General features: G+C 48.8%; 1 protein-coding gene across 8 annotated transcripts in view; it reads left to right on the top strand.

The window, feature by feature from the left end:
* Window positions 1-20,678, top strand: part of SLC2A9 (solute carrier family 2 member 9) — a 280,693-nt gene that overhangs the window by 184,162 nt on the left and 75,853 nt on the right. For 5 of the 8 annotated variants that reach the window (XM_059887811.1, XM_015471765.3, XM_024993633.2 and 2 more), the window contains one exon: window positions 17,262-17,389. In XM_059887811.1, coding sequence (XP_059743794.1) covers window positions 17,262-17,389 — 128 coding nt within the window. The other 3 variants (XR_009494947.1, XM_059887812.1, XM_015471762.3) reach the window with 3 other exon arrangements.

The following is a 20,678-nucleotide window of genomic DNA, read 5'->3' as shown; positions in this document are numbered from 1 at the left end:
TTTCTATCCTTTGTATAGGGAAACAATATAAAACAATATGAAATTCACTTATCAAGTATATTGGACTGGAATAAGCACTACAGAGAAAATTTGAGCAGGGAGGTGGCCAGGAAGCTTCTTTGGGAAGATTTTGCAACTTGTCAGAGAAGGTCCTAGAGGCAAGGTGTCAATTGAGCAAAAGATGTGAAACCATGAGGGAACAAAACATCCCGAGAGCTGAAGGAAGAGAACACAGAACAGAGGAGCAGTAGGCGACGAACCAAATGCTGATGCCCACGCGCTCAGAGCAGAGAGGAGAGAGGGCCTTCAAACCATCTCTTGGCTCTAAGCCGCAATCTCTCTAAGGTGCCATGTCTGCAAGAACAGAGTGTCTTTTAGACTCTACATTATTTGCTTTTGCTGTTGTGACAAATTATCACAAACTTAGCCAACGAAAACACCACTCATTAATTATCTTATAATTTGGTGCCCAAAAGTCTAAACTGAGGCTGCAGGGGAGCTCTTCTTACAGAAGTTCGAGGGGAGAATTTATTCCTTCCTGTTTTCTTCTTCTCAAGGCTGCTGGCAGATCTTTCCTCATCGTCTCTTGCTCCATCTTCAAACCTCTGCTTCTGTCATAACATCTCTTTTTCTGACTTTGACCCCCTTGCCTCCCTTTTTCATGAACCTTTATTTTAAGGACATAGAGCCCACCTTGATCAGGCAGGAGAATTTCCCCATCTCAAGATTCTTAATGCCATCTGCAAAGTCCCTTGGCCATGTAAGGTAACATTGTCACAGGTTCTGGGAACTAGAATGTGGATTTCTTTGGGGGGACATTATTCTATCTATCGGACACCCCTGGTGGCTTAGTAAAGAATCCGCCTAATGCAGGAAATCCAGTTCAGTCCCTCGGTTGGGAAGATCCCCTGGAGAACGGAATGGCTACCTAACTCCAGTATCCTTGCCTGGAAAATCCCATGGACAGAGGAGCCTGGCAGCTACAGTCCATGGATGGGGTTGCAGAGTCGGACATGACTGAACGACTACTCACGCATGCATCCCATCTGTCACAGCATCCTTGATGCTCCAAGTCTGCACAAGGGGAAGAAAAACTGCAATATGAAATGGAATTTCTCCTATTTTATGTTCCCCATGGGCCGCTTGATGTAGTCAAGAAACTATGGGCTTCATCCTCTTCTAGTCTTGGGCCCAAAGGTCAGGACCCCACTTCCCAGCTGTGTGACCTTGGGCAGCTTAGCTCAGCTCTCTGGTCTGGTCCCACCTGTAATAAGAGGATGATGGATACAAGAAAGCTGTGATCTGAGTGTAAAAGAAATCTCTGCCAAGTGCCTAATAGAATTTCAGCCTACAGAAAGCACTCAAGGAGCGGGGCTGTTACAAGGTTTCCTAAGCCACGGGTCAGCTTCCTGTGCTTAAGAAAACTGCCCCTGGTGGGTGTCTTCTTAGCAGAAGTGGGTCCCACCCCTACCCGCCCGCCATCCCCCACCCAGCACTCTGCAGTTCAGGAAGCCAAGCTCTGGAGACCTGAGCCTTCACTAAATCAAACAAGCCTTCGGGAAGAGAATTGCTTCTGAGAGGACATCAAACAGAACAGGCCGAGGGTTATTTTTCTAAGACAATGGTGTCTCTAATGGAAAATTTCACCCACCGTGAAGTCTCATTTCTCAGACAGAGCCAGGGGAGGAGCCGGCGCAAGTCCATGTACTGTCTCACCCCTGCGGTGTTTCCCTGTGAGCACCCAGCTTCTTTGTTTAAATAAAACATGCAAAAATAGAAAATCAAGCTTTTTAGGTCTTAAAAGGGCCTGCGAGGGCTTCCTTTATAAAGAAAACTCAGGCATGTGCTTCAGTGTGTGGATTTTCTGAAACCTATTTTGCAGTTTACATTTTTTGCTCTTTTATCTATTCTCAGTTATGGTCCCAATTATTTCATTCAACAAAATATTTTGAACACACACCATGAGCCAGGTACTGTGTTCCACACTCAGGATGCAGAAACAGAGTCAGAGATATTTTCCATTTCTGGGAGTTCATCATCTAATTAAGATAAACATCAAATAATTATAGTCTGAAATTATTATACATGATTATAAATTATAAAGTGCTTCCCTGGTGGCTCAGATGGTAAAGAATCTGCCTGCAATGCGGGAGACCCAGGTGTCATTCCCTCGGTTGGGAAGATCCCCTGGAGAAGGAAATGGCAACCCACTCCAGTGTTCTTGCCTGGAGAATCCCATAGACAGAGGAGCCTGGCAGGCTACAGTCCATAGAATCTCAAAGAGTTAGACATGACTGTGTGAATAACATACATACATACATAAATTATAAAGGGCTTCTCTGTGGCTCAGCAGTGAAAAATCCACCTGCAATGCAGGAGACACGGGTTCGATCCCTGGGTCAGGAATATCTCCCAGAGGAGGGCATGACAACTCACTCCAGTATTCTAGCCTGGAGAATCCCATGGACAGAGGAGCCTGGTGGGCTACAATCCATGGGGTCGCAAAGAGTAGGAAAGAACTGAAGCAACTGAGCATGGTATAAATTACAAAATAATTATAAACAATTATGACCTATAAACTGGAAAAATAACCCGGAGAGTGCAAATTCCATGAACTTGAGGATCAAGTACAGTAAAGAGGAGCAGGATGAGTAAGCTCACAGGAAAGTGCGTTCATTAATTTAAAAGTATTTATCAAGCACTCCTTATGTTGATCCAGCCCCCAAGACACACTGGTGAATGGCAGAGAGACATGATCTTAGCTCTTGCATCTTATGTCTTGGAGGGGAGAGAGAGAGTGGGGGAGTGCTTAGACCCCAAGCAGCCACCCCCAACAAGTGCATATTTATAGGACCCTGTCCAGTAAACTATTACTTTATGATGCGTGACATGAACTAAGAAGGAATAAATAGGGTGAGAGGTGGAGTGGTAAGAGAAGAGTTGCCTTTAGTGAGTGTGGACAGGAAGGGCTGCTGTGAGCACTGGAGGCAAGGCTGGGATGCTGGAGAAGGAAGTGGCCCTGTGAGGATCTAGGGAAAGGATGTGCAAAGGTCCTGAGGCAGAAACTCGCTTGATGGGTAAAGGGAAGGCTGGAGTGTTGTCAGTAAGAGAGAGAAGTGATGTTAGAGGCGAAGTTGGATGGAAAGAGGGGCCCAGAGATGGAGGAACTTGTAGCTCTCTGGTAAGGAGCTAGGATTTTATTTTCAATGCAGTGGGATGCTACTGGAATATTGAAGCAAGGAGGAATTTGATCCAATTTCAAAATGTTAGCAATGTGACTATATTTTCAGTCTTTCATTCAGCAAGTTGTTAGTAATCACCTTCTATGCATATGACTCCATTCTAGTCCCAGGAGATGCAAAGAGGAGTAAGACTTACCTAGTGGAGAGGCAATGGCACCCCACTCCAGTACTGTTGCCTGGAAAATCCCATGGACGGAGGAGCCTGGTAGGCTGCAGTCCATGGGGTCGCTAAGAGTCAGACATGACTGAGCGACTTCACTTTCACTTTTCACTTTTCACTTTCATGCATTGGAGAAGGAAATGGCAACCCACTCCAGTGTTCTTGCCTGGAGAATCCCAGGGACGGGGGAGCCTGGTGGGCTTCCATCTATGGGGTCGCACAGAGTTGGACACGACTGAAGCAACTTAGCAGTAGCAGCAGCAGTGGAGAAGCAGCCAGTTTCATTCATTGATTCATCCACTGACCAATGTTCATTGAGCTCTCATACTCTTTACAGTGAGACTGTTCCAGAAATTAGGGCAGAGCATAGAACAAGACCCTGATGCTGGGAGAGAATGAGGGCAGGAGGAGAAGGGAGCGACAGAGGATGAGATGGTTCGATGGCATCATTGACTCAACGGACATGAGTTTGAGCACACTCTGGGAGATAGTAAAGGACAGGGAAGCCTGGCATGCTGCCATCCATGGGGTCGCAAAGTGTCAAACACGATTTAGTGACTGAACAAATGGAACAAAACAGACAATGTATGTGCCTCCAAAGAGCTGACATTCTGTTGGGGGAGGATTAGAGTAAGCACATAAAAATATAAATATGTAAAAATACTGAGTGCTCGAAAGAAAGGTCGTGCAAATGAGAGGGAGGAGATGGTGGAAGGGTGCTATCTGAGACGGGCAGGCGGGCACAGAAGACCTCCTTAGAGGAGGTGACAATGGAGCAGAGATCTGAGAGATGGGAGGGAGGCCTCCACGCAGGTATCTGGAAGCAAGCAGCTCATGTAGAAGGGACAGACGGTACACTGGCCCTGGTGTGATTCCCCGCTCACAGCTCCCAAGGTGCTAATCCAGGTACCAAGATGCACCAGTGAGTGACACAGAGACGTGGTCTTTGCACATGCCAGCCTCAGGGAGGACCTTTCGAGGAAGGAGGAACCCCGAAGCCAGGGCCTCAGAAAGGAGCAGGACTCAGGTCTAGGTTCCATGTAACAGCTGAACTCATTCTTTCACAAGAAGTAAGCTCCCCATCAGTTGAGGTATACAAGGAACTGTGTTGATGGGACTCCGTAGAAAGGAGCCAGGCTGACCTGGAGTCCAGCCCTGGCTGGGAAGGGCACAAATTCATTCACTGCCCACCCCTTCCCTCAATAACCCCTCACCAAGCACTCCATCTAGGCCAGGCCCATCCCTTCAGCCTCCAGGGATCCATGGGGGGTGGGCAGGGACAGGTGGCGTTCCCCAGTGGCAGGGGGTTATGAGCTTGCAGAGGAAGGGGGCAGTGGTAAATTTCAAAAGGTGAGAGTTTTTCAGGTGAGAAGAGAAGGCAAGGGAAGGGGATCCCATAGGAGCCACCAGATGCTGGCCAGGTGTGGTTGGGACCTGCAGGTTGTCCTCGCTGGCTTTGCCCTGTCCAGCAAGGTAGCAGCTTTGCTGGCAGGAGAACCCAGGCTGTGAAAACAGGCCAGCTGTGAGCAGCTGTGGTCCCGCCCAGCAGGAAGGGTTCTGTTCCCCTCCACCCTCAGGAGCCCGGGCTGAGCGGACCCCCACGGGCTTCAGCTTTTTGATTTGGAAATGATTCAGCTGTACTGAGGCTGGCACATCACAGCCAATCTGGGATGAAAACACAGCTGGAGCTGCTACTTCTGCAAAGACAGCACTCCCCAACTTCCAAGGGGATTTTCTATCTCAGCCTGAACATCTGCCACGGCCGAGGGAGCTGGGGACCCCGAGGATTTGAGGACAACTGGAAAAGAAGAATAAGCTCAGCTCTCCACTGAGGACACTCCAGGGAAAGTCAGGAAAAGCCCCAAGGCCTGTCGAGGTCACACGTGCACAGAGCATTTCAACTTGGCCACGCGAGATTTAGTCCAGCATCCCTCCTGGGTCTCCCGTTTTAACTGTTTGCGTGGGCTTCCTTCCCTGTGCCCGACTCAGCCTCATCGCTGGCGGGGCAGGAGACCACGTGTCAGATCCCTGCCACGTGTTAGATGAGTGACCTTGGGCAAGTCGCCTCCCCTTTCTGAGACTCAGTTCCTTCATCTTTAAGCTGGGGATAACACGACCTACCTAGAAAGAGCAAGCGGCTCTTAATTACTATAATTAATTAATTATATATTAGCATATAGTAATTAATATATATGTTAATCACTTAATTAATTACTATAGCTCTGCACAGGTGGCCACAACATGGGCAGGCAGCACGTGGTAGGTATTATTATTTTTAAGCTGTTTGCATTGACTGAGAGGATCTATGGAAGTTCCAGTAGACCTGGGTTTGAATCCCTCTTCTGCCGCTGCCTGACCAGCTGTGGGACCTCAGTTCAGAGTTTTCACCTTGAGCCGGATTCCCACCTCAGCGGTTTGCCCAGGGACCGTCTCAGCTTGCCCTGGGTGTCCAGATGTCATTATGAAGAGCAGCCCCCAAGTCTCTGAAAACACATCATATGGTCTCCCCACCCATTGATCAATGGGGCATGACATGGCCACCGTCGAAGATGAACAAGAAAAAGCAAAGGAAAACTCCTGATGAATCTGAAAATGCCTGCCCACCGTAAGTCAGTCTCAGCCAACACGCATTTACAGAAACGTCTTATAGCCAAAGAGAAGCAGTGATTAAATTCTACCATATAGCCAGGCACGAGGGCACACTGGCAGCAGGCAGCAGGATTTGTTGAAAACTTCATTCTCCGTCTTTCTTGCTCTCAGCATTGCTCATTTATTGAGTCTCCGCAAAGCCCAGCTCCTGCCCTCTCCAAACTCACATTTGAAAGCCCTTTCCACTGTCTCTTCTTCTGCTGCTCAGTTCTTTTGGAGATCAGTTCTATTCATCCGGAAATACTGACAACTTGAATTTTCTCTTTCCCCGCATCTCATATACACAATAACCTCTGCTAATCAGTCAGGAGATAAGTTGATATGCCACTGAAGTGACCAACCACCCCCAGGGTTTCTGAAATGCAGGATATTTCCAAAGCTGGGACAAGCTAGTGGCCCAGGAGTCTAGATTATAAGTCAACTGTTGTTCAGAAAAGAGCAGGCTGTCCTGGGCTTCAGTCTTGGGCAATGCAGGACTTTGAAAAACAAGGATGGGTATCCCCACAAAGAGACGCTAAGTCAAGGACTCGAGGAAAGTAGTTTATTAATATTTGGGGGTTGATCCCAGGAAACACCTGAAAATGGACAACTGAAGTGGGAAAGGAAGGAAGTGGAAGGAAGAGATGTTCTTCCTGCATGCTAAGTCATTCGGTCGTGTCCGACTCTGTGCGACCCTAGGGACTGTAGCCTGCCAGGCTCCTCTGTCCATGGGATTCTCCAGGCAAGAACACTGGAGTGGGTTGCCATACCCTCCTCCAGGGCATCTTCCCAACCCAAGGAAGGTACAATCCTGAGCATATCTTCAGGCAACCAGAGCAAAATCCTGCTGAAAAGCTATAGGAAATATACATTTTAGAGTCATCCCCTCAGAAGTATTCATCCCAACTCCCTGCTGTCAGTCTGGGGAGAAAGAGGTGTCAACTCCCCAGCCCTCTGGCTGATGGAAAGCCAGACAAAGCCGTGTGCCAGGGTTGCAGCTGGCAGGAGGGTGCTGGGCCAGCTGCCCTGAGATGGGAGGGGGGCCTGGAATAAGGGTGGACCACCAACCACATGTGCTTCAGCATTCTGGGATCTCGAGACAGCACCATGAACCCACAGGATCTAAGATGCCATCTAGCCCGGGGACCATCATTCTGTTGGACCTGTATCCCCAGTGCCCAGCACCGCCTCAGCTCAAAGCCAACTCAGTCATTTGTGCACAGTGAATGAACATACAAAACCACTCTGCCAAGACCCAGGCTGAGGGTGTGACTGCCTTGGCTCTATCCAGGCTGCCTTCAACTGCAGCACCCGTACCAAAGACCCTTCCTTATCCAGGCACCCTTGCATATCTGCTTCGACAGCCCCTCCAGTGCTCACCCAAAGGAAGGATGTTGAAATGTGCTCAGGAGAGCTGACTATGGAGACCTCTGATCTCTGACTTTGTGGAAATGTAAACTCCTGACCAAGCTTCGTAGCATCATCCGAGGGTGTGAACCCACCAAACAGAACAAAAACGTCACTGTGAGCTGGTCCTGATAGATTTGAACTGTGTTTTCCTACCTGCTAATTAGCTGCCCGTGCTCATTAGAGTGTGCAGCTCCTCACTTTTAATTAGAATTAGCAGAGTCCTTGTGGCCTTATGTGGCCTCTTTTCTCCTGAAATACTTCAAAAGCATCCCCTCCCCCAGAAACTCCAGCATGGAAACCTTCAAACTGAAGAATGGGTCTTCTTAACAGTCCAGATGAAAGAAATTCCACTGGAATAAAGTCTTTATCAAAACACATTAATTGGTAGTCAAGAGGGGATTCACTCTGTGTTTCAACGGAGCGCAGTTCAAGAAGGCAGCTAAGTCTATTATTGATCCCATGCAAATTCCGGTGAGAATCACAGAAGATGGTCGTTAATGATGCTGAAAGCCATGCAGTGCTTTTACACAAACATTTTTCCAGTTTTTTTTTCTCAAGTTCTCAATGATCATGTCCTAACCAGCATCCTTATCTGCCTCCACACTCTGGCTTCACCAATGCAAGCTCCACTCGGTGCCTGGCGATACTTTCCCATCACAAATCTGATGACAGCTCTCTCCTGCCAAAGCCTTTCGGCTGGCCACTGCACCTCCCACCTGCAAACTCCAAACCCCCTCACGTAATGATCTAGACCCTGAGATCTGCCCAGTGGACCCTCCAGATGATGCCTCTTCTATCCTATCTCCCCCATCCTGAGCTGGGATCCCGCAAACAGCATCCTCTAGACCCTGTCCCATATTCTGCCCCATGCTGGCCCCAGGACCTGGTTACCCCTCCATCCACAGAGTAAATTTCCACTCACACTTTCAGGATCTGTTTAACTGTCATCATTTCCTGCCTAGTCATCCATTCCACAAGCATCTATTGAGCACAAATGTCTATTAACAGACACAGGTTGCTACGGGGAGGAAAAGAAACAAGATACCTGCCCTCAAAGAATATAATAAGCAAGCAAAGAATAAAGGATTGAAGAGACGATGACACCATCCATGGAGGAATAGGTGGTGGGGACAGGACCTCCTCCTTCTGTCTAGTTCAATTCACGCCTGAGTCTCACTTTTCCCTCCCTTCCCTTTCCTTAGGAGATATGCTCTATGCAAGCGAGAACACAGGCTGGGGTCAGGACCTCTGCTGGCTAACTTCTTGGGCTATGGTTAGGCTGGGAGAAAGGGGAGAAGGGTGGCATAACTTTTATATTATCACCTACTAGGAGCCACATACTATTCAAGGGTTCTCGTGGCAGGAATACTGGAATGGATTGCCATTTCCTCCTCCAGGAAGTGAAAAGAGAAAAAACTGTCTTGAAACTCAACATTAAAAAAACTAAGATTATGGCATCCAGCCCCATCACTTCATGGGAAAAAGTGGAAGCAGTGACAGATTTTATTTTGGGGGCTCCAAAGTCACCACAGATGGTGACTGAAGCCATGAAATTAAAAGATGCTTGCTTCTTGAAAGGAAAGCTATGAGAAACTTAGTGTATTAAAAAGGTCTGTATACCTTGCTGACAAAGGTCTGTATACTCAAAGCTATGGTTTTTCCACTAGTCATGGACAGATTTGAGAGTTGGACCATAAAGAAGGTTGAGTGCCAAAGAATTGATGCTTTTGAACTGTGGTGCTCTTGAGAGTCCCTTGGACTGCAAGGAGATCAAACCAGTCAATCCTAAGGAAATCAGTCCTGAATGTTCTTTGGAAGGACTGATGCTGAAGCTGAAATTCCAATACTTTGGCCACCTAATGTGAAAAGCCAACTCATTGGAAAATAAATACCCTGAGGCTAGAAAAGATTGAAGGCAGGAGAAGGGGGCAACAGAGGATGAGATGGATAGACAGCATCACTGACTCAATGAACATGAATTTGAGCAAACTCCAGGAAATAGTGGAAGACAAAGGAGCCTGATAGGCTACAGTCCATGCGGTTGAAAAGAGTTGGACGTGACTTAGCAACTGAACAACAAACAACAACTGGGAGCCAAGCCCATGATAATCCAGCTGCTACATCCCTTGTGACCTGAAGTGTGTCCAAAGCCGGGAGCATTCCCAGCAGTGGGAATAGTCAGTATGCGCAGGAGCTAGGAATTTCCAGGAAGGACATTGACTAGAGCAGAGAGGCTAGTTTGGAAATTCTGAAACATGGAGACTCACACTTCACCTCTCTGGCCTCAGTCTCCCCATTTGGCAGAGGGGGTGGGGCTGGACAGGTGGCACCTGATTCTTTTTAATATTTTATTTTATTTATTTATTTGGCTGTGCCAGGGCTTAGTTGCAGCACATAGAATCTTTAGTTGCAGAATGCAAACTCTTAGTTGTGGCATATGGGATCTGGTTCCCTGGGATTGAACCCAGGTCCCCTGCATTGGAAGCACAGAGTCTTAGCCACTGGACCTCCAGGAAAGTCCCCAGGTGGTACTCAATTTTGCAGCATCTCTGGATACAAAAGGAGCAAGCTGCCTTTGTTCTTTCAGTTCAGACCAGCAACTCCTGGTGACTTGTAATTCCTCCTTACCCATGATCAACCATGTCTGATGCCATATCCCTATGGAATTCATCACTTGATTTCTGAAATAATTTAAAACTCCACAAAGGGAAAACTTTCCCAGAGCCTGACACACAGGAAGTACTTAACGCATGAACTATCTTTATGGTTAAAATTGCTCAGAAGAGGCGTGGTCCAGGAGAAGGTTAGTCTTGTGATGGCTTTAGCTTTCTTGACTTAGTGGGTCCCCAGATGCTGGCAGCTCCTTGAAATCAGAAGTTAAATCTGCTTTTTACCATCGACATCCCAGAATCTGTGCTGCTGTGCTGTGCTTATTCGCTCAGTCATGTCCGACTCTTTGCGACCCCATGGACTGTAACTCACAAGGCTCCCCTGTCCATGGGGATTCTCCAAGTATGAATACTGGAGTGGGTGCCATGCCCTCCTCCAGGGGATCTTCCCTACCTAGGAGTAGAACCTAGGTCTTCTGCATTGCAGGCGGAATCTTTACCAGCTGAGCCATCAGGGAAGCCCAAGAATACTGGAGTGGCTAGCGTATCTCTTCTCCGGGGATCTTCCCAACCCAGGAATCGAACCGGGGTCTCCTGCATTGCAGGTGGATTCTTTACCAGCTGAACTACCAGGGAAGCCCTCCAGCATCTGGCTCATAGTCAATACACAATGAACTATATTAAGTGAATGAATGAAGAGAAGAAGAGCTATAGCAGTTGATATGATTGAGCCTTTGCTATGTATTGTACACTTTGCTAAGCACTGTCTCATTATTTTCATTTTTGTAAGTATTTATGTATTTGGTTGCTCGGGTCTTAGTTGAAGCACTCAGGATCATTGCTTCATCCTGTGGGATCTTTCACTGCAGTGCACAGATCCTCTCTTGTTGCTCTGAGGCATGTGGGATCTTACTTCCCCAACCAGGGATCAAACCTGAGTCCCCCACTTTGCAATGCAGATTCTCTAATCCACTGAACCACCCGGGAAGTCCTCAGCCCTGTCTCATTTAATCCCCACACGATGCTAAGAGGTAGGAGCTATGGCTCTATCCTCATTTTATGGATGGGAAAATTGAGAGCCATGTGACTTGCTTGTGGTCACACACACAGGCTGGAAGTGGAGAGTTTATCTGATTCCAAAGCCAGTGCTCTTAGCCATTAGCCTGGGCGCCTTGGCATAGTCATAATTAACATGTGCCAAGTAAACAGGTTTTACTGAGGTTTCAAATAGCTCATCCCTGTGCTCAGGTTATAGGTGGGAAAACTGAGACTTAGAGGAGGGCCAAAAATTAGCAGAGTCAGAGGTACCCACTGAGTCAGGATGGGACAAGCCTCTGCAAGGGCTACAAGGGTGTGGGCATCCAAGCTCCCCAGAGACAAAAGGACAGCCCACCTCTCCCATTTGGCTGAACAGGCAGCCTCAAAGCTAGGGTAGCTTCCAAAGCATTCAGCCTCCTTCCTACATCGACTGGGCTCTGGTGTCAGCTCCCTGTCCTCAAGCAGCCGGCTGTGCTTACCATCGTAAAACAAACCTCTTTGGAAACCCTGTCTTCATCCTCTGTCTAACATCTCCTAGGGAAAGAGCAAGGGAGAGAATCTTTTCCCTAAACCAGAAGCTCTTGGTTTTGGGACCAGGTCTGACTTCCCAGGTGGCACTAGTGGTAAAGAACCCTCCTGCCAATGCAGGAGACATAAGAGACCTGGGTTCTATCCCTGGGTCCTATCCCTGGGTCGAGAAGATCCCCTGGAGGAGGGCATGGCAACCCACTCCAGTATTCTTGCCTGGAGAATCCCATGGATAGAGGAGCCTGGTGGGCTGCAGTCCATGAGGTCACACAGAGTCAGACACGATTTGGCATGCACTATCATTTACAGCTTGTGCTGCCTTGAACAAGCCATTCTGTGCCTTGGTCTCCTCACGTGTCCAGTGGGGGATTAGGATGTGAACTAGTAGATTCTGAAAATACTCAGCAAAGGACTTGGTACATAAACGTTGGATGAAAATGGGTGAGCAAATGAACAAACAAGATTAAGCCTAGTGAAAAATGCAGCAGAATAGCCATAAAGAATTTTCAAAATGATTATATTTGATTTAAAAATTTTAATAAGCTATTTTTCAAAGCTGGTACTCCAGGGGAAATGTGTTTAAAGGATTATGTGATTTATGGACACACTGATGGAGATTTTTAAAGGGGTTTCTAGACCTTTTAAAGGGCTTTTGAAATTGACGATAGTGGTTCCATTGAAGAATTTTAATGAATATGAATCATAAGAAAGTTTGGACAGCTGCCTTTTATTTCTTTTATGTAGAAATTGAGATTTTTCTAGAGTACCTGGCTAGAGCTAGGAAACAGCAGAGGAGGAGGAAGGGAACTAAAGAAAATGTTTAGGGAAGCTTGCCAGGAGCATAAATAACAGGACAGACACACATTGCTAAGCTTGCTGCATCTGATCCTCAAAACAATGCCAAGGGGTAGGAACTAGTCTTATCATCACTTAATAGATGTGAAAACGGAGAGCCATAGATGTCCTTACCTCCAGTACTCTTGCCTGGAGAATCCCATGGACAGAGGAGCCTGGCGGGACTACAGTCCATGGGGTCGCAAAGAGTCGGACATGACTGAGTGACTTTCATTCACTCGCTTGGTCACATAGCCAGTAGAGAGAGATGTGGGAATTGAAATCAGGTTTGTCTCCTGCAGGAGAAAGGTTGTGAGGCTAGACCTGTGTCAGATGGCTCCTCGTGGTGGACACCAGGGTTGCAGTTGTCCAAGAAAACTTAGTTATTGCAACAGCGGAGCCAGAGACACAGGAGCTGAGTGCCATATGCCACCCAGTGCCCTTAACCATGAATATATCCCATCCCGTGCACTAACCACTGTGTGATACCCCCAGCCGTGCTCTAGCTATCATGTGGTACTACCACATAGGGTACAAAAAAAGTGAAAGTGAAGTCGATCACTCCTGTCCGACTCTTTGCGACCCTATGGACAGTAGCGCACTAGGCTCCCCCGTCCCTGGGATTCTCCAGGCAAGAATACTGGAGTGGGTTGCCATTTCCTTCTCCAGGGGATCTTCCCGACCCAAGGATTGAACCTGGGTCTCCTGCATTGCAGGCAGACTCTTTACCGTCTGAGCCACAAGGGAATCCTACGACCATACAGTAGTGATAATTAAGTGAAATAATGTATGTCAAGAGCTTTTCCCAATACCTGTCACAATTACCACCACCATCATTCAGCAGCTGCAGCAACACCACTATCTCTACCTTCATCATTATCACCATCATTTCTATCATGATCACTGTCATTATCACCATCCTGGCTAGCATCACACCACCACCACCATCACCACCATCATTATCACTAGCATCATTATCATCATCACCTCCACCATCATTACTAGCATCATTATCACAATGAGCGGCATTATCACCACCATCACCATCACCACTATCACCACCATCACCATTACCACTATCATCAGCATCACCATCACCATCATCACCACCATCACCACTATCATCACCATCACCACTGTCATCACCATCACCACTGTCATCACCATCACCACTATCATCACCATCACCACTGTCATCACCATCACCATCACCACTATCATCACCATCACCTTCCCCTTTATCATCACCATCACCTTCCCATCCTATCATCACCGATCACCACTGTCATCACCATCAACCACTATCACAACATCACCACTATCATCACCATCACCTTCCCCTCTATCATCACCATCACCTTCCCCTTTATCATCACCATCACCTTCCCCACTATCATCACCATCACCTTCCCCTTTATCATTACCATCACCTTCCCCACTATCATCACCATCACCTTCCCCTTTAATCATCACCGATCACCTTCCCTCTATCATCACCATCCCACTGTCATCAACCACTCACCCCACTATCATCACCATCACCCCCACTATCATCACCATCACCACTTCCCCACTATCAACCACCATCACCACATCACACTATCATCACCATCACCTACTGGTCCATCACCATCCACACACCATCAGCACTAAATCATACACCAGCACCTCCCCCATCATCACCATCACCACTATCATCACCATTACCACTGTCATCACCATCACCACTATCACTATCATCACCATCACCATCACCATCATCACCACCATCACCACTATCATCACCATCACCATCATCACCTTCATCACCATCACCACTATCATCACCATTACCACTGTCATCACCATCACCACTATCATCACCATCACCTTCCCCACTATCATCACCTTCACCACTGTCATCGCCATCACCTTCACCATCACCACTATCACCATCATCACCATCACCATCATCCCTCTGTCAATAGACCTTGGGCTAGTCACGCCCCTTCTTTGAGTTACAGTTAGCTCACACAATGGGAGGAAATAATGCAGATGAGTTTAAAACTATTATTCTAGTTTTATTATTCTAGCTATTCTAGTAGCTAACAATTATTGAATAATTAACATTTATTCAGTACCTCACATGGAGCAGACTTATACTAAGTGATTGCACACAGTAGTTCATTTAATCCTCACAAACCCCCTCCTCTCTCTAGTAAGTCCCTTCTATCATACCTCACTTGTGATAGATCTGCATTCTAGAGGGATCTGGTGGACCCAGAACTTCCACCTGTTCTTACTGACACTAGAGCCCTAACTCACCATGTCTCACCACCTTCTCTGGCTGGGGAGTTTGAAGGAAATAATGGAAATGAAAACCCATTGGCACAGTGTGCTGTGCAGGATTGTCATGGTTGCTTATATTTGTCCTGCAGGGGTGGCCTGAAGGCCTGAGAGAGAAAGAGAGAAGAGGCATGATGTAGATGTCCTTGAACCCAGGGTGTCTTAACCGTTCCTCCACTGATCATGCAAATCTTTACAGAGTACCTGGTGTCTGTATCCTAGGTCCTGTGCTGGGGGGAGGCACCATAACCAGTAAACAAATCGTGGCCTCAGCCCTGAACAGCAAACAAAGTGCAAGGGGGCAGGTTTGTCAACATTCTGCTCCACTGTAAACTAATAAACCGGCGGCAGAAGTGTTAATAAGTTACCTACAGATGCTTCCAAAACACATCCAGGGAAGTCAGGAAGGTGAAACATCAGCCCTCGGCCCTGTTCAGGCTTCAGCAGACCTGTGAACTGCCCCCTGGGACGTGCAGCAAGGCTCGTGGCAGTAGGTGTGTGACACACTTGCCAACATAGTCACACGTGCTTCATAGACCTAAGGCTGGTTGTAGCACATTTTACCATGAAACCATTGTTCCTGCACATCATTTTGATAGACACATTTAAGATAAAGCATCCACCTTTTTTGTAGCAAACAGTATATCAAGCCTTTTCAAAATCAAATGTTGAGCATTTACTTCAAGTATGTAAATATCAGTCACCTGTCTACTCTGCCAGGCCAATGGAGATGCCAGCTTCCCTGGAGGGCTCACAGTCTAGCAGGGCAGGGGCAGAGTGTGGGTCATGGGTGGTCCATTCTGAGTCATTTTTGAGGTGCAGAGTCCAAGGCTTGTGGGCAGCATGCTGGGGCAGTCGTGGTGAAAGCTCTGGAGAGACACAGGCTTGAGCTGGTCCTGGCTGTGTGACCTTGGGTTGCTTGGTTGAACCTGACGATGAGCGCTGTGGTTTCAGGGTGCAATGCTCACCCTGAGAGCCTTGCATCCATGGGGTGGCAACTACCCAAATCAGCCCCTTCCATCCATCCGCACCGCCGCCATCCGAACCCTCTAGACCGCCATCATCTGCTCCTGCCAGCCCCAACAGCCTCCTGCATCAACCTCTGCCTCCTCCAGTCCTTCCTCCAAACAGCAGTGGTCTCTACGAAGTGCCAATTAATCACATCAGTCCTCCTTTAAACCCCTCATCAGTTTTCCTCAATGGCAGCCCCTCTCCTTGATCTCCAGAGGCTGCTTAACTGGCCCTGCTCACCTTTGCCATCCCATCCCCTTCCTCTATCCCCTTCCTCAGATGTCCAACAGGATAGCCTCTGTTATAGACCTTGTTGTTTTTCAGTCGCTCAGTCACGTCCGAGCCTTTGTGACCCCATGGACTGCAGCACGCCAGGCCTCCCTGTCCCTCAATGTCCATTGAGTAGGTGATGCCATCCAACTGTCTCATCCTGGGTCATCCCCTTCTCCTCCTGCCCTCAATCTTTCCCAGCATCAGAGTCTTTTCCAATGAGTAGGCTCTTTGCATCAGGTGGCCAAAGTATTTGGAGCTTCAGCATCAGGGCTTCCAGTGAATATTCAGGGTTGATTTCCTTTAAGATTGACTGGTTTGATCTCCTTGCAGTCCAAGGGACTCTCAGGAGTCTTCTCAATCCTTTTCATCCCTCAGGGTCTCTGCCCTTTCGTCCTTCCGTCGGCATGATCATCCCAAATCTTCACAAGCTGCATCTCCTCCTTTGAGCCGTATCTCCACCATCACCTGCCCAGAGAGCTCTCCCTACCACTGCTAACCTGGATCTCCACCCGCTCCATTGCCTTGACCATTTCCTCCAGCGCTTATCACATGCTGCATTAGTTATTATTCCCTCACTTCCTTTGTAATAAGTCATCCTTTCTCCCCCACCAGATAAGGGAGTCTCAGAAGCGCAGGGGCATGACCACTTTCCTCCAGGACTGTGGGGCCAGCCCCAGCACAGCCAATAATCACTGAATCTTGATGGAACGAGTGAATCCAGCCTGTGCGTGTGTGCTAAGTCACTTCAGTCATGTCCAACTCTTTGCGACCCCGTGGACTGTAGCCCGCCAGGCTCCTCTATCCATGGGATTCTCCAGGCCAGAATACTGGAGTGAGTTGCCATGCCTTCCTCCAGGGGATCTTCCCAACCCAGAGATCGGACCCAAATCTCTCATGTCTCATGTATTGGCAGGCGGGTTCTTTATCCCTATTGCCACCTGGGAAGTCCAACCTGGTGATTCCAGAACTGAGATGGGAGAGCCTAGAAGATGAATCATCTCTCATTTGGGAGGACCAGGTCAGAGAAATGGTTTGTGTATCTTTAGGGGTTACAGGCTATAATTCCAACACTCATGCCCAAAGGTGTCACTCTCCCAGGCAGAGCTGCCTCTTACCAGGAGGGGCTCCCCTGCCAAATAGAGATGGATGCTGGTGGCCAGACTTCCCTGGGGTGATTAACCCATGCCCTGGCTCTGGTTGCAGGTGGCATTCCCTTCATCCTGACCAGCGAGTTCTTCCAGCAAGCCCAGCGGCCAGCTGCCTTTACCGTGGTGGGCACCGTCAACTGGCTCTCCAACTTCACCATCGGCCTCCTCTTCCCATTCATTCAGGTGAGACTGACAAGGGGGCTCTTGGTCATGAGATCCCCTCCAAGTGATGGATGATTCATAACACAGAGGTTGATTCTCTCTCAAATGAAAATTCTGCTGGCCTGAGGATAGGAGAAATGTGCTTTGGCCCAAACTCTAATCCTCTTTCTCCCTCCTGTATCTTTTGGGAGTTGCCCTTGAGTGCTAAGGGCTGTCATGGGGCAGATTCACATCACTGAAGGTCTGCAGGGAAACCTCTCACCTGCGGTGAGAATCTCAAACCTGCAATGCACTTGCCCTGGTGTGAGTGAGACAAGGTCCATGTCATGGTTCCAGTGCCCATGCCACCCTGCCATGCCTGTAGCATCCTCATTGTCTTCAGCATCACCACAGCTAATGGGGGTCATTGTCCCAAGGGTGACCACCTTTGACAGGAGAATGATAACTCAGGGAACAGATACAAGTTCTTTTTGTGTAAGGAGGCCAGTGTGGCTGGAACCAAAGGAGAAAAAAGACAAGAGAGGAGATAAATTATATCAGAGAGCTCTCCAGGGCCAGGAACACAAAAGACAAGGGCTTTACAAGTGTTCCTCACAGAGCAAGGGGCCAGCTGCACTCCAGGAGGGAGGATCAGGCTTCCCTGCTCTAAGACCCACCAGGGCTCCCCGCTGCCCAGAGAGCAGGTGACACCACTGGTGAAGGTGAGACTCCATCAGAAACCTCTGAGCAAGAACTCACCCTCCATTTGGGGGGCTTAATTCAACCCTCTGCAGCCCCTCCATTAATTCTCTGCCTGTTGCTTGACTGGCGCCAAGCCTAGCACATTTCAGAGACTCTGCTGCAGGCAGGCCCACATGATGGGAACTCCTGCATGCCCAGTTGTGGACCAGTTACTCTGCACCAGGCCCCCGTCATGGGGTTTATGAATTCACGATGCCCTCAGGCAGCTCTGCACTGCGGTTTCTCATCCTCTCCATCTTACAGAGAAGCTGAGGTTCAGGGAGTAGATGGGGTCAGCCCAAGGTTCCAAGTCATCATTCAAACTGGTGGCTCCGTCCCCGCCCCATCTTCCTCTTCCGCATTCTCCATCTACTACTCTGTCCTCTCAGTCTCAGAGTTAAGGGCTGCCCCACTGTGTAACTTGTAAAGCATCCTGACTTAGCTACAGCCACTGCATCTCTGAAACATAGGTAACACAGGGAGGCCATGGACCAGGGAATCCACATCCATCTACTCCATCCTCAGGGCATGTTTGTCTGGCCGTGCTCAGAGCATAACAAGTTGTCTGTTCAACTGACTTCAAACCTTCAATGGCTTCTCCCAGTTTGGCTCCAAGCCAACAGAGCTGGGCATCAGTAAAATATTCATTATTGTGGGGAAAATTCTCTTCCAGTTGTTTCTCTCTCAGCTCACAGCTCCCCATCTTCCTAGATTAAGCGGAGGTTCTGCCCAAGGTCTTTTTTTTTTCCCCTAGCATATGGTGGCTCAGACGGTAAAGCATTCTGCCTGCAATGAGGGAGACCTGGATTCAATCCCTGGGTTGGGAAGATCCCCTGGAGAAGGAAATGGCAACCCACTCCAGTACTCTTGCCTGGAAAATCCCATGGATGGAGGAGCCTGGTAGGCTACAGACCATGGGGTCACAAAGAGTCGGACACGACTGAGCGACTTCACTTTCTGCCTCAGAGCTTTAGGGATGATGATTGGCAGAGCCCTCTCCTTCTGGAATAACTGCCCTGTGGCAGGTGGAGGGAATGTGTCCAGTCTCACACCTGCCAGTTAAGACCTTGGCATGGCAGCAATATGTGTTCCAGGCAAACTCCCATGAGTGAAAATCACACAGCCACACCTTACCTAAGGAGAAATGCATGCTGCCTGGTGTCCGGAAGGGGAAGAGCCAGAAAGTTTGTGTCCTTCCCTGACCAGGGCCCTAGGCTGCTTCTCAGGGAGGGAAGTCAGGCTCAGCAGGCTTGGGAGACTTGCCCGAGGCCCAGGAGCTGGTGAGAATCTGTCAGAACACAGTCACAGCCACAGACTTCCTCTCCCATCATGGTTTTTACAGGTTTCACACTCCTTTCACAATAACCCAATTTCTGATGGCTTTGAAGATGTGTTAGGGGTCACCTTCATTCCAACCAACTCAGTTCCAGCTGGGCACTCACCTGGCTAGAAACCCCAGGAGCCTGAGAGGTTTCTGGTATCATTGTTCATGCTAGGTCACCCTGCTGTGATGAGCCAGGGCAGAGTAGGACCCTGAATGCCATAAGAGCCATATGCCAAGACTGTCACCACATGTGTGGATGCTTCCACTTGCGCTATCAGGATGCTCTCATAGAGAAGTCATAGGGATGCTGAGAGCCTGGTCGGGGGCAGGGGACAAGATGAAGGAGGGCACAGCCTTGTTTAAAGGCTCAGGGGCAGAAGTGGCGCCCCCTACCCGCAGAGCCAGGCCCCACCAGCACAAGTGATACACGTGTGCATGGCAGTCTTACAGCATCCAGACTGGCTGGTTCCTCTCAGAGGCGTCAGGGTACAGGTGTCACAGGAGGGCTGGGGGAATCACTCTTTACAGGTACAAGTTTCAGGGCTTGTGGCAGTTCAGGGAGAAGTGCAGGGGCTGGCAAAGAAAGACACAGCTGGGAAGGCCTGGAAGGCAGGTCTCTGATCCATTCCCTGGGAGGCATCGGGCTCAGGTCGTGTCACTGCCTTTGGCAATTGGGGCTAGAGCTGGAGAGAGATGTGGGTCCCACACCAGAGAGGGACCTCCTGACCTTGACCTTGACCTTGCAGGGCAATGTTTGTAGCCATTCAGGGAATATAGGAAAGTGGCCTGGAGGAGCTCAGGGAGGAATTCCAACTGCAGGACCCTCTGCAGGAGCCCACTGGGTCAATGTAGCCCATCGTGAAAAGCTGGCAATGGGGTCTCCTGGAAAGCAAGAAGCTTGTGAGGACATGGTCCATCTCAGTGTAGGCAGAGGACCCCTCCCACCAGCCCCATGAATCCCCTAAATGCAACTCTGCCAGGCGGTCAACAAGCCTTTGCTTGGAGTCCCCTAAGCACAAGGGTCTCAGGGCCCCCAGAGGTGGGCATTCTCATCATTACATACCTAATCCTTAGAGCCCACCCCCTTGTACAGGCCAAGACGATGGGATCTATGAAGGTGAACCTCTGTGTCTGTCTCCAGAACAAGGTGACCAAAGCCTGCAGGACAGGCCCTAAGCCACGTTGTATCCAGTTGTGTAGCCCGAGGTCTGGTCACAACCAAATGAATGGCTAAGTGAGAGGTAACGTCTGTCAAGGACCCACGAC

Source organism: Bos taurus, chromosome 6 (assembly GCF_002263795.3).
Source record: "Bos taurus isolate L1 Dominette 01449 registration number 42190680 breed Hereford chromosome 6, ARS-UCD2.0, whole genome shotgun sequence".
Lineage (NCBI taxonomy): Eukaryota > Metazoa > Chordata > Mammalia > Artiodactyla > Bovidae > Bos > Bos taurus.
This window is presented reverse-complemented; position numbering and strand designations above follow the sequence as displayed.